General features: G+C 40.9%; 1 protein-coding gene across 7 annotated transcripts in view; it reads right to left on the bottom strand.

The window, feature by feature from the left end:
* The window catches only part of RNF8 (ring finger protein 8), a 292,936-nt gene that overhangs the window by 257,894 nt on the left and 20,442 nt on the right, over positions 1–14,600 (bottom strand). For all 7 annotated transcript variants that reach the window (XM_069236312.1, XM_069236310.1, XM_069236309.1 and 4 more), the window contains exon 3: positions 12,005–12,805. In XM_069236312.1, the coding sequence (XP_069092413.1) occupies positions 12,005–12,805 (801 nt within the window). The remainder of the gene's footprint in view (positions 1–12,004; positions 12,806–14,600) is intronic.

Here is a 14,600-nt window from a genome sequence, read left to right as displayed (position 1 = left end):
ACTAAGTAATAGAGGAATTAAGTGTAGGGGACCACGATATGGGACCATGACCATATGCATACACCTCAGAAATAAAGACAGTACTGCATTTCAATACACAGAGAACTGAAATTATGTGGAGCATCTTCATTTATAAATTTACTTCAGATTATGTACATGTATTCTAAGATTGTGTCAGCGGTATGACGTGATGGTCCTTTAGATTTCAGATACATTTTGTACCGATATGTGATGGCATGACAGGGAGCTGGGTCGCATATTAAATAAAATACCCGGGTGACGACAACATGATACAACGGGATGTGCGCCTGCGTCTCCTCTAGTCCAAATATGGAATTGGAACGGGTTATTCTTTGAACCGTTATCAAGTATTGCGCCACTACGGGTTATATATACATATTGTCATAAACACATACACTAACATTAAAATTGTGGCCATATGAATGGGGTAGGTAAGGAATAAGGAATGGTTTCCCAAATAACTATTGATTTCGGAGTACATTTGTGATATTGTTGGGATTATTGCAAAGGTGGGGATGATCTGACAAAAACACAGGAGTATTTCGTCCCAATGAGGAGTTCAGTTGTTTCTATACAACGAGTAGCAGAGATACATTTATAGTGTGGACATGTAGTCTGGAATGCAGGAGAAACTGATTGGTATAACACTATAAGATGGCAATTGGATTTCTGTATTTGGGAAGTCCCCCTTCCATAGGAGTTGGGCTTTTGGCACAATAACTGCAAAAGAAAAATGGTAGTAAGATGGTGTACGGGTAAAACGCCGGTAACCAGTGTGTACTCTCCTCGAATCGCTTACACTTACTGAGTGCATGTTAGAAAGTTAAGAGTGACTATGGGGGCCGTTACATGTACGGGGCGCATCGCACCTGGTTACAGAGTGTTGGGTACCAGGGGTTAATGCTGCGATGCTTACGTGGCTCTACACAATGAGTAAAAGGGCAATACAGACTGGAACTCATTTGAATGGCAAGTGGCTGCACTGACTATAATTGTGGCAACCAATCTGTATGGAATAACTTGTTTTTATTCCTTCTGACTCTGGGTCACATATTTATTATTCAAATGAAATTCAGATTGCGGCAATAGCAAAACTGAAATATTCATGTATATGTATATAGTAATTATGCAAGAGGGGAGTAAAATATATATGCTCCATTATTAATGGTTATAAGTTCTTTACAAGAAACAGACTTATAGGATAATTAATACCACAATGGAATAATATTGTAAAATTATGGCGACGTTAGCATGTGACTAACATGTTTAATGGAATTCTGGATGTACATCATTTTAGGATATCGATAAAATTTTGTATTAAATTATGGTTTTATAAGTTTATATATTTTTAGCCCTGAAGACGTCCGTTAGGACGAAACGCACTGGCTATGGATTATTAATCTTCAACATGAATGAATAAAGAACAATAATTTTAACAAGACTTGATTGTGGAATTTTGTGACATATGATTTAACTTAAGAATATGAGAAAATACTTTTTTGGGATACTAACAGATACAGCTGTATGCTGGGTCTCCTTTTCAACATTTATACATGTGTAAACATCACGTTAAGGACTACTGAATTTCAGCCGGGCGCGAGACACTGTCCCAGTTAGAGGTATGGGCCTCTGTTTTAACTATTCCAGCAACCATTTAAATGGAAATGTCTTTTGGCTGATTGTGATTCTGTTTCACAACAGCTTCAGAGGATATGCTGAAGGTATATTTCATATGTTATGGGTGTTTGGTGGCTGATGCAACTACTCGACCATTTAAAGTACTAATGTGTTTTTCAGAGCATGAGATGCTTGCTCTGGGTCACAAGTCTATCAGTGTACACTTTTGGTGTTCTATATTATATTTACTCTTAATTTCATTTTTAAAAATCCTTCTCTGATGTAGTGGCAATTAAAAGGAGACACAGGTGCGGCATGTATATTACTATGCCCATAATGTGCAATGCTGATTTTATAGATCGCCTGCTTCAACATACCTTACAACACATTTGACAAGTGATGCATGGGTTTCCACCATGAGTTGACCGTTTTGCCCATAAACAAGGCCCGGATATCCTTCAATACAGGGTGATAATCTTACAATGGGTTTGTATATTCGGACTTTTAAGTTAAACTATTGCTTCATTCCAGTCCTGAGGAAGTCGTGGGGTGAATTACCCAGTGACGAAACACATGTTGGCTGGCTGTGGGCACTGAACAATAAAGAAAGAACCTGAGGAATATATGGTTTCTGAATTATAATTGTACAATTGTAGTTTGGATAGCTTGAGTGTGCTTGGGGGCTTGTTTCATTAAGATGCAGGACATTATTTCTAGGAATTCTGAAAAGTAACGGTTTACCTGTTTCTCCAGTACTTTGCTCAGTCCAGGGAGTAGCGAAACAGGTCTGCAATTTCCTGGACTGAGGGGGTCAAAGTTGTTTTTTTTTCCAATAGGGCTTTTATCACAGCATGTTTCCATACAGGGGTACTGTTCCCTTTGCTAAGGAAAAAATTACCATTTCAGGCAATGCCAGGAAAATGAATTCTGACGCTTTGGAGAGAATAGATGGCAGAGCAGGATCAAGCAGGGATGCAGATTTTACTTTGCTGAATAAAGATGCTAAGCTATCTGGAGTCAAGCTGGGGAGGTCTGAGAAATGTGTGTTCAAAGGCTCCAGGCTAAACATTTACTTTCATAACTCGGGCTAGGGTCTTCTTGCCTCCTTCAATATGCAAAGTACAGCGCTGGAAGTTATAAATGGCCAAATTCTAAGACTTCAGGAGCCATGCTGATAAATTAAGCATGCTTCAATTCAGAAAAACTGCTACCATAGCAAATTTTTACGAAATACGATCTGAACCACTGTTTCCCTTTTAGATGTTAAATTAGATAGGATATACTTTAGACACTGTCTGATGTATCAATTTGCTTAATTTTATGAATATCAATTCACCTACTAAGAACCATAAATGGTTTCCATCCAAGGTGTAATGAGCAAATTTGAAGAGGCAAGTAATAAACAGGAGGTCTCTTTTGCTGAACTCCTAAGCATTTAGTGGTGACCATTTATTTATTCATTATTTCCACTGATGCACTGACTCACTTGCCAAAGAAAGGTATCAAAAATATATTTTTTCACTTGGGTCTAATCTCTCAGCATTGCTCCTGAACTTCAGAGCCATGAATCTCTCCCTCTTCTCCACTTTACTTGTTCAGTTGTTGCCAAAGCCGTTTATTCTGAAAACAAAAGACTACTTTACATAGTAAGAAAATTACAGGCAGATAGACAGCGTTTCAAAACTGAATATTTTGCTTTTCAAATTATTTTCTTTCATGGCTAGTCTTTTTCCAGATTGACAGAGTGAGGTACCTTGGCATGGGCTGCTGGTACTGATTGATGCATTGTTAATCCCATAGGTGTCATAGCTTTCCAGGTAGTACAAACATGTTACATACATGCAGGGGTGTGGAATTTATTAAAAATATCTACTTGTCCATGGGACAGGTTGATCCTTAAATCTACTTGTCCTGTAAAAAAATGTACTTGTCCCTTTGGTGCTATGTAGGGCGGCGACAAATTATGGCAGCAATCTCATTATGTTAAAGCTCTGATAATAGCCTCTCTGATTATGCCAGGACCACTACTATAGTAGAGCTTGAATACTTGCAATTTCAATCGCTACTATAGAAATTTCCTTATACTGCCACCTTTCCACAGGTCTATATACCGGGGCTGGGGGAAGCAGTAAGCAATAGCTCCAGGGCTGGAATGCCCTCGAGTCTGCAAATCTACTAACTTGCATGTTTTAAGGATTTTCACCAGCTCTTCTCTAATCTTTTCCCATAAAGAGAAAGGTAGAAAGGTTGGAAATGTACTCCTGAGAATGGCAGAAGTAGAAATTCTTTCCAGGGTTTGGAAAAAAGTGGTTGGAGGGAAACTAAACTTGTAAACACACAATATATTTTCACATGAGTAAATCTACACATGGCTATTTGCTCATGCTAAAATAAAGTTCACAAATATTTCCTGGGAGTACAATTTTCTGGTCTACTTCTGTAAGTTCTTGTGATTTCACAAAAGCTACTAATTTCAAAGACATATACCATGGGTGCACTTTTGTGACTTTCTTTAAGAATTGGGTCCCTAATAAGGTCAGACGTTACCAAAGACATTTTGTTTTTATTAAACTTCTATTTCTCTATCTATTGCCTGGCTTACTGTGAGTGATCGCATTCTGCTCTTCCAAAAGGAGCATATCGGCACACAAAGTAGTTTTGTTCAGTGCAGGGAACTACTGTGGCAATCAGTGGCGTAACAAAACTGGAGGGAGCTCCCCTGCAAAGTACATGGAGGCCCTCCTCTCCACACTCACTCAGGGCAGGTACTGTGCTGAGGGGGCTTCCTGGAGGTGGGCTGCGGGGCCTTTTGCCAGAGTTTGTTACAATGGTGCGGGCCTGGCAGCTCCCACAAAAATAAAGTGGTACAAAAACCATGTCAAAACAAGACACTCATTGACGAAATCAAAAACTCACAAAAATGTCTGATTGGTTGGCTTTGCCAGTGCTTGTTTATTTTCATGCTTCCCATGAACTTGTTAAAAATGGCTACACTGATTTTCCTTTAGGAGTATTTTTTGGAAATACTAGCGTGCATCAATACATTTGGCTAAATAACGCTTCAAAGAAATTGCACCTAAACTTTCATAGTAGTAAAATGTTTTTTTCCTACTTGCATTTTTTTAAACATTTTATTCTGAAAGCAAAGAATCATCACTCTTGCTTACAAACTTCTGCAAACATTTGCATCTAATCATAGACCATTCTGGGAGCATTATACTTAGCCTCATATTGTGAAACATTTCAAAACGTGTGTACACTTTTTTCTTTTCTTTTACTGGCACCACTGTCAATAGTGCAGAGTGAACTTAAAACGTTTATTTCAGCGCTCACCCTAATAATGATGGCTTTTCATTAATGAACCATAAATACAAGTTCGAACAGCACTAAGATATGCAAACTCATATTACCTCAACTGCAGACAGTTCCCTTCTCTGTAAACTGGCAGCGAAAGTGTTTGCGCTGCAGGGGGTTGGGCCTACTTGTCCCAAGGGCAAAATAAACATGAAAACTTGCTTCCCTTGACCCAAAACGCTTTGTCCCAGGCGTTGGACAATAGGAATTCCACATCCCTGTACATGTGAGGCGAAGGTGAGGAGAGAGAGCGAAATACAAATGGCAACTTTTGCCTGCTTTACTTTACGTATGTTTCTTTAAACAGACTAATGACAAGAATCTGCACAAGAGCTCATTCTCCTGTCTCCACATAGAATCGCTGGAGGAGAACGTATAAAGAATACCCAGGATTTGGGTGGGTGAGACACGAACATTGATTACTAAGGGGATATGCTGAAGTACTAACCAACTGCAGACCGAATTACTTTTCTGAGGTACACCAGGATACTTCCATGCACTTCACCTTCTAATAAACATTCAATCAATATAGTAACTATGAGGCTGTTAACTTATAAAGATATTAGGTAGGGACTAGACTAATCTAATAGAAAAAGTAGAAATTGGTGGTGTAAAATGTACAAGATATTGTAAATTTACACTTTTTCATTATGACTGCATGTTTTGGGTCCTTCGCAGACAGCGCTCTGACAACTCAGCCATTCGCTTTTCCCCACCTCAATATAGGAATCTATTGTGATTAAACTTCGTTTGACTCAAACACCCCTGATCACTCTAAAAAAAAAAAAGCCTTGCTTCTGTGCTTCCTCTAAGAATTTGAAGCTAAAGTGAAGCTTGGTATCCACAGCATTAGCAGTCCAATGCTGTGTGTCCAGATTTGAAATGCCCTTTTTAGGTGACTAAAACAAGCCTCATACATTTCTGTGCCTCTAAAAGATTGACCATTCATAAATTGAATGCTTACTTAAGAGGACTAAGGCTGAAGGAAGTAAACATTTTAAAGAAAATGTTGCAACTGACAAACCCTGCAATTGAAGAAGCTGGTCCTTCTTTTTGTCCAACCTCTCCCAGTTTCTCAATGTCCCGGGGGAACCCATATAACAAGGTGTCTTGTCTCCCGATGTTTAAAGTCTTACATTTTTGTTTCTGCAGACAGCTAACAATGGAGGGAAAGGTAATGCAAAATTGTTCAGAGGCCTAGGAAATGAGGATTTCCGGTTCACACAACAAGATCTACTTCACACATTCCCAGGGCCTAAAGTTTTTTTTTTTTTAAATATAAATCAACCACTTGAGGGCTAGAGAACGTAAAGTATGTAAATCTTTCATAATGGTATGAAGTATGAGAAATATTTTGAGAAGGAAAAAAGAAAGAAACCAGAACAGAACAAAAAGCTTTAGGTTATATCTTAGACCTGAAATGTGGGACAAACTAAAGTAGCCACACCCCAGCCTCTAGATATCTGGACTATTACCAGAGCTACATAAAATGTGCAGGTTATTCTGAAAACAAGAAAACAGACATAATGGAGAAGGAAGGCTTCCACCCGTTCCTGTAATGCTAAAAAGTTGGTACTTGAAAAACCATTCACAAGAAGAGATGCTGCCACTTCAATCTGGTCCTTCACAAATAAAATAAATTGTTAGCCACACTTTATTGGATGCATAGACTAATGAGCATGCTTTAACAAAAATATCCAGTTTTTAAAATAACTTTTTGTGATTGGACAAATAATTTTATACTTTCTTTGGTGCTAAATATTTTAGAAAACCTTTCTGATGATACAGTACAGAATCAATACTTAAAAATTATACAATAGAGTACTATAACATCCTTCCATGTCCTCTCATTCCAAACCCCACGCAATTCAAATTAACATGAATCATAACAGGTGAGGAAATGTGCAGGTCAGGGTTGTGTACTTATGCTATTTAATCTCCTTGATCAATAGCTGGACAGAGAGCCTGGCCAAAGGTTAAAATCAAACATTAAACGTATCGAAGATTAAGTTCAGGGCCTCCAGTTAGCATGGCAGGAGATCTCGATGTTGTACAGGGGAAACCACTCCGGCATCTAATCCTAAAGATTTATTCTTGATCGTCGATATTAGAAGTTAAGATGTCCACATTAAACTTTCCCCTGTCAGAAAGTGGCGTATTATGCAGTGAGGTTGGTTAGGCTTCACTATGTAATACCTTGATGTTACCCCAAATAGATCTTTTAGATTCAGACTAATAAATCCCTAGCTCAGTTCTGGTACTGTAGCACAAAGCAGTCAAGCTCTACTAGAGGAACACATGTTAAGCATTTCAGAGTGCCAACAAGAACATTAGATAGCTGGCATGACTCAAAAGAAATCTGACACCAATTTGTAAAAAATAAAGCAGATTTTGAATCATTTTAGACACCAAAATGTAGATATTCGGATGAGTATAACCGGAGTTGTAGATTTTTAAAGGAAAAATAAATCTGAGTATTTCACACTTGGAAAACAATAACATTTCAGTCAATGGGAAAACACACTTGTGACACTCCGTCACTTGTAAGTTGAGTTTAATGGAAATCACTGGATGGGAAGTAGATGTGGGTCAAAAGACCAAGGTCCAACAGTCATTTGAATTTTACCTGGCTCGTCGGGCCCGGGTGCATAGTTGTCCTGGCTGTTCTTGGGGCTGAACGCAGGAGCTGCAAGTGCAGGTGTTGCCACTTGGACGGTGCTAGTGAGGAAAGGGATGCAAGATCTTGACAATGGGGCCACTGAGGCATCGGGTTGAGGATGCTGCAAGATTACCTCAAGCCACAGCATTGAAAAAGGTAGCCTTGGCAGTAGCAAATTCAGCTTTTGGTTAGTTCAGTCTCCTGGATTCCGGGGGAAAACAGTAGCCACCTGAAACTTGGATTTCAGGACTACATTTCCCACAATGCACTAGACCATTTAGCTTTGGCTGATCCTTCGACGGGCTCCAGGGCCAGCAAACCTTTGGTTCCAGGAGTAGGGTTGTCTGTGGGATGCAGGGGACTAGTACCTCGGGAAGCCTGGTGCTGCTTTTGGCATGCAGAGGGGGTTCATATTTCCTTTGGAGCTGGTCTCTGGGTTCATGAAGAGACACAGCTGTACAGTTGCAGGATAGTAGCCACAGGCACAGCTTTTGGATGTCGTTGTCCTTTGTAGCAAGTGAACCAGATCTGAGGTTCTGGTTCCAGGGGAGCCCTTAACTCCTAGATTTAGGGGCATTAGGGGTGAGAGTGATGGTAGTCAATGGGCTACCAGCCCCAGTGACTAATCTGCCCCCGAGTGACCACTTCTGGAGGAGTAGGGCACCTTTTCTACCCAGAACCTCTATTCTGTAAAAAGAATTAAATGGCAGAACCCATCTTCGGCTGCACAGGCCAGTTGCGGTTAGCTTTCTGAGGGTGTACTCTTCTTGACTAGCTAATTTTCACACCTGCCTGGGTTGCAAACGTTCTTGGGGCAGGGGGTTGCTTTGCACTTCCTTGCTTTGCAGTAGCATACTTGAATATCAGAAGCGGTGTGGGCTTTGAAGCTCAATGCCTTGATGTGCCACTTACTTCATTAGCCATCCTGCTAGGGAGTGAGGAGACACCTCCCACCCAAGCAGGACTTTGTTTCTGAATTCTGGGAGAATTCACACCTCCTGACAGGGGGTCAGAGTCCTGCTGTGGCGGCAGCAGCTGCAGGCTGTCAGCAAGGGCACAGGAAGGGCTGGAGCAACCAGGTGGGCAACCTCTATGGTAGCCACCTGGGTGCATGTCATATCAAATTCAACTTGGGGAGTTAGTCAGATTTGATGAGACAAGTTGTTTGATACCAAACATGACACTTTTCAGTGGGACCATAATGGAGTTGGCAACCTTGGGATGCCCAGGCGCTAGCCCATATTACCTTATGGCCCCCAGAACACTTGCAGTAGCCTTGAATGGAATGAGGCTACTACTGGGATAAAATAAACTTGCATTTATATTTCAACACCTTTAATATAATGCACCTTGCCTCCTGGGCTCAGGAGGCCTACATTACGAGTGACAGACATACACACATTAAAAATCGTGCTGTGACTTTGCCACTAATGGTGAGGGCAAAGACGAATTCTAGCAGGTTTGCACTGCTAAGGCAGTTTGTGTGCCAGGACCACTAATCTGTTTACTCTGGTGACTCAGGCTGGCACAATCAGTGCTTCAGGCCCTGGTGACCCCTTTAACTCCCATGCCCTTGGTACCATTTATCAGTGACTTATAAAGGAGGTTAAAGTTCTTACCAATTGGGGGTTATCAATTTATCTGTATCATATTTCAGGGAGAGAGCACTAGCAGTGGGGCCTGGTTAGCAGGCTCCAGTGCACTTTCAAAGTCTTAAGTATCAGCAATGGAGAAAACAAAAATGTGGGGGTGACCAAAAAGAGACATTTCCTACACCCCCTTGTTATAAACAGTGTATCTTAGAGGCTGTAGAATTTGTGCTTCACAGGTGCATGATTCTAATCTAAGCAACAGCTTGTTCATAACTGTATATCCCAAAGAGCCTTGCAGTCATCATGAGGAACGTATCACTAGATCCTAAGCTTTCGTGAACTCCCCAAGTCAGATATCATTTTGAAAATGTTTAGTTAGACTGCTTGCTTTTAGTCCACATTTAGCACATGTGATTATCGTTCACTAAACTTATGAAAGTGTCATTTTCATCTAAACATTGATTTGCTATAACACCGGGTGACACAATCTCTTCAATATCTACAGGTCAAGGTTTAGGAGAAGATATGTGAGGTAAACATGATGTCCGACTTGACATTTTCATCTTGCTGGTTTAGACTTGCTGCACCACAGATTTTAGAAACCCCTGATTGATTTTACAATGCAGGCTAAAAGTCAGTGGTCAATATTTATAAGTTATTAAGTGTTTATAAAATGTATAAACCCAAGGAATTGGCCATCTAGGTGGCAAGGCCTCTGCACTAGGGTTATCTCACGGGGTCCCACCAGACTACTGGAGCATCAACTCTTATGCAAGAGTTGATCCAGTGATGAGCTAAGCCCAGCTGTATGTTTTTTTTCTGAAAGGCACACACTCTTTCCGAAGTCTCAAAACACAGTTGATATACTGTAAACAGGTATGCAGTGCACGGGCCCCAAGAAACTCTAGAGCAGAGTTAGCTATTTCATGATCTCATAGTGTAGCACAATTTTAGTGCTATGCTTGAATGTGCTAGCCTAGGAAATACATTTGGTTTGAATTACCACTATGTCCCTGAATCCTTTATGGGGCTGTTAGTAACTCAGAAAACACTGTGCTTGCAGGAATGCTCAGTAAATTGTGTTGTGCTGCGGTTAAAATGTACTTTTTACTTAGTGATGGTGCGCTAGACTAAGTCCTTGCACCCATGGGTTAGAACCTCGAACGCTGCAGACCTGGACCATAGTACTCGCAGGATTCGCAACAAAAGGACTTCAGTCATAGTCATTAGTTTCAGAGTCTTCAGTAACTCCCCAAATCTCCATTCCATTGCACTCGATCATACAGCAGACACTGAATCAATTTTGGTTTTCACGGCTAGGTGGACAGACATTAGATATCTGTTATTTAGCCCTTTGATGACTCTCACTGTGAACTGGTGTCTATGCCAATAATTAGCTTTCAAGCCAGTTTTTGAACATTCATATGTTTTCACCTTCAAACAAGTCTGCTCTCCCTTTTACATGGCTGTCCCATTTTTTTGTGTTAAATAAAGGCTAGTGCGCCCATGCAAGTGTACCGTTGGGAGGGGCAGGGGGAGGCACGGGGTATTGGAATGTTCAGTTGTATCTTACTTGCTAGGCTGCTCTTGTCCAGCACAGATCTTCTAACTAAGAGTGGCTACGCCTCCTTATTAATTAATCCCACTACACTCCACAGAGATATCCACTATACCCACACCTTGTCTTACTGCTTCTGTAAGCATCCAAGACAGCTTTGCCCAGAACTCAAAATGTTATTATTCAGAAAAAAAATCAGCAAGTCAACTTTAGGAAGGGCCTAGAAATCCTGCAGTAGTCATGAGATCACATTCAAGTTTTACAACATTTTCAACTACCCAATGTAGGCCATCTTTGAACATGTAATAGGCTACACTAGGATGCAACCAGCCTCCACCTCATCTGCAGTTTTGACCAAATGGTAGGCCTCTCAAGCTGGTACTAACTACATCCATTACACTAGACTCTTGAAGTACAATACATGATCCAATTCAGGCACTATAACCTAATCTTACTATCCGAAGAAGCACAGGCTGCCACTACCATGCCTAGTAGGTTTTAAGGTTCTATACTATATGTCTGACCACTCCACCCTCCTCCCCACCCTCAAAAAAAAAAAGAAAAATCAGATAAATGTATTATTCCCATGCAATGCCGTTAACAAGTTGCTCTCTCTCAAAATACTTTTAACGATTCTTTCCTATTTTTTAAGGGCTTTCTTTGCCAATACGCAGAGGAAAGCTGCATAATTTTTTTAATTCAACTGTCCCCCTTCAATTTCCCGTGACTTTCTTTTGATGTGATCCGGAGTGTCCCTCTCTCTTTGCCAGATAACTGTAAGATGGCTGTCAATGTTTATAATGTGTTCCCTTCTTGGTTGCGGTTTGCCCATGCTGTCTTGGTTCCTTTTCTATCTGCCTGCTCTCTAGTCACGTAAATAGAATTTTTAATTTCTTTTTACTATGTTTTTAATTGTATTTTCTTTCCAGGGAGATTTTGTACCTACTACAAATGTCAAAGCCACCATCAATTCTTAAGTGAAATTAAATGTTCCTTCGTATGGTTCTATGACGTGTCACACAAAAGCAGAAAGAAAGAAAATTGCAAATTAGAAATTGGAAAATATGTGTAAAAATATTATCTCACCACTGAACATGGTAATCAATTTTGGCTCAAAATGAGATACTACACTTTTTCTTAAACCAACAGGTCAACTACCATTTTTAATTTTACCTCTCAGGAGTTAGAGTTTAGACAATTTACCTCCATTTGCTTTTCCTCCTCAAAGAACGTCTTCTCCAGCTGCTTCACCCTCTGCAGCTGCTGCTCCTGCTCATTCCGGAGTTGGTCATGCAGCTCCTGCAACTCCCGTTCCATTTCCCGGACCTCCTTTTGGGCACGCTTCTTGTTCTGCTGCTTCACGCTCAGCACTGCTGTTTGTTTCTCTTGTACCCTCATCTTCAATTTCCTGATTTCCTGCATAGTCTCACGCACCTTGCTAAGCTGTACCGTGCTTCGAGAGGGTGCGGAGTTAGCGGATTTCATTCCCTTGTCATGAAGGGTGGATTTCAAACCAGTTTGCGTGCCAAATGGCACCACTGTCTCAAAGACCTGAGTGCCTAACAATACTTCTTTCTCCTGGGCTCTACAGTCTGCTTGTGATGCATTAAGTATGCTAGGCCCTGGCGCAGGCAGCTTTGACCCCATATTCTCTGTGGGCTGTTTAACTAATTCAGCTCTCTGTGAAGGCATACTTGGTTGTTCGCCATCCCAAGAGACACGCAGTGCTTTCGATTTAGAATTCGAGGAGCCTTCAGCTCCAGAGGTGTCCAGTTCATGGGCACTAAATTTACGCTTAGTTCTGTGGCACTTCATTTTACTTTTCAGCTGGTCAGTCAAAAAGGGCTCCAATTTTCCTCGCTCATCGTGGATCAATTCATACTCATATTCTGCTCTCTCTCCATCTTCCAAGGGCACGCCCAACTGGATCTGGTCTCCTTCACGTATTGGGTACGCTTTCAAAGGTGCCAATCGCTCCTTGTTCAGATACACGCCATTAAGACTCTGAAAGAAAATAATCAAAAATTATTCTATCAGAGAAAATAATCAAAAATTATTAATAATTTGTGTTTTAAAGGAATGCATCACAAAACCGCTAAACATTTCTAGTAGCGTAAGGCTTCTTACATTGGAAGAGGCTGGTAATCTCATGTTACATGTGACTGTGGATAGCCTGTCACCAGAGACTGCAATTTTCAGGATTTTCACAGTCCAGGTCTGTTGATTCTCACAGCAGTGACCAGGTTGGGGGTGGAGGGGTGCAGAAGATTTCAGTGACTTCAAGTAGTGTTTCTATAGGAGTTGGGAGGCGCTAATTAAGGCCCTGGCATCTATATTTTCAGTAAGACAATTCTGATAGTGACGTAGAGTGCTTCATGTCAAACTGCATATTTCATGGCTGTATTTTCTAGCACAGTGAATGTATCACTGCAGGTTCGGTCGAAGAAAAGCCAGAAAGCATTTAAGTCATTCAGACTTTTAAGAAATTATATAAATATATTGAAGATATTTAAATTGTAAATAGGGAGGAGTGGCAAAAGTTGGCCTTCCTTGTTCTTCACCACTTTTTGCCACAAAATGTACATCTGTGAACAGATTATGATTATTGCATCAGGGGACTGTACGAAAGGAACACACCATCACACAGGAATATAGAGTGTTGAACGGACTGCCAGAAGTGAGGAAAAGTGCAGTACAAGGGTTGCAGGATGGCATTGGATCAAGGACGGTGCTCACAATGTTGCTCAGCAAGCACTGGCTTGCAATCACAAACACTCTGAAATATCTGATAAATCGTCCCACTCATCTGCACCCTACCCGTGAGACATAAGTCCTACCATGTAAAGAGTGGTTAAAACACACAGCGCCACTCAGGAAGACATGAACCAAAACACATGGGTTGACAAACTGAAGATCAAGCCAAAAACTAACGGGGCTGGGGAGGCAGAGTACTATACTGTCCAGCCAGGCCTTAGTTAGGAAATCAAACTCAGGGAAGGATTTGGAAACTGTACCCACCCCCAGAACACAGTGATATTGTTAAACCTGGCAAGAGAAAAAGCAGATTACTATACTTAACTCATCACACTCTCCACAGACTCAGAGAAAGAGTAATTCCTGATGCTGAAAAGAAGTGATGTGACTAAGTACATATTTCAACATTGAATCTATTACATTTGGCCTACAGAAAGGAGCAACGATTGGCCCAAAATTTGGCTGTAGGGCCATCTTGATATATTTCACGCAACACTGGCAAAGTACAACTCCTCCTCCTCCTTTGTTTCCAATGTGCCACTTCAGAACTGGTGTGAAAATCCTCGTGGCAAGACAATGGTGATGCTGCTGTGCACTCCATCAAGTGCTCACCACAGGCAGCACCATGTGAAGCCCATGGCCAGACCTAGTCCTGGTTTTCTAAACACACCCATAGAGAGCAGCAACCTCCAGAATTTAACAAGCTTACGATAGGGAAAAACGTTTCCTGCTAGAAAGCCAATTTACCTAGAAGAGCACTGTTAGGAAGGAAATAACAAAATAAACTAACATGATTTCAGCTGTGCTCATGAGAGGCCATCTTCACAGCAACTTCAAAGAAATAATTACACATATTTGAAAAACTAAAAGCAAGTAATAGATTCCCACCATAGAACTTAAGTCTCCCTCACAGTAACACGGACCAGCAGGAGCGCCTCGCAAAAGGGTCAATAGAAGAGGCTTTTTTTTTTAATCTAAAGATTGGCGTACAGCAAAACGTACTGCACTAGTCGCAAACTCCTCCTGACCATCAAATTCAAATGCT

Source organism: Pleurodeles waltl, chromosome 5 (genome assembly GCF_031143425.1).
Source record: "Pleurodeles waltl isolate 20211129_DDA chromosome 5, aPleWal1.hap1.20221129, whole genome shotgun sequence".
NCBI lineage: Eukaryota > Metazoa > Chordata > Amphibia > Caudata > Salamandridae > Pleurodeles > Pleurodeles waltl.
This window is presented reverse-complemented; position numbering and strand designations above follow the sequence as displayed.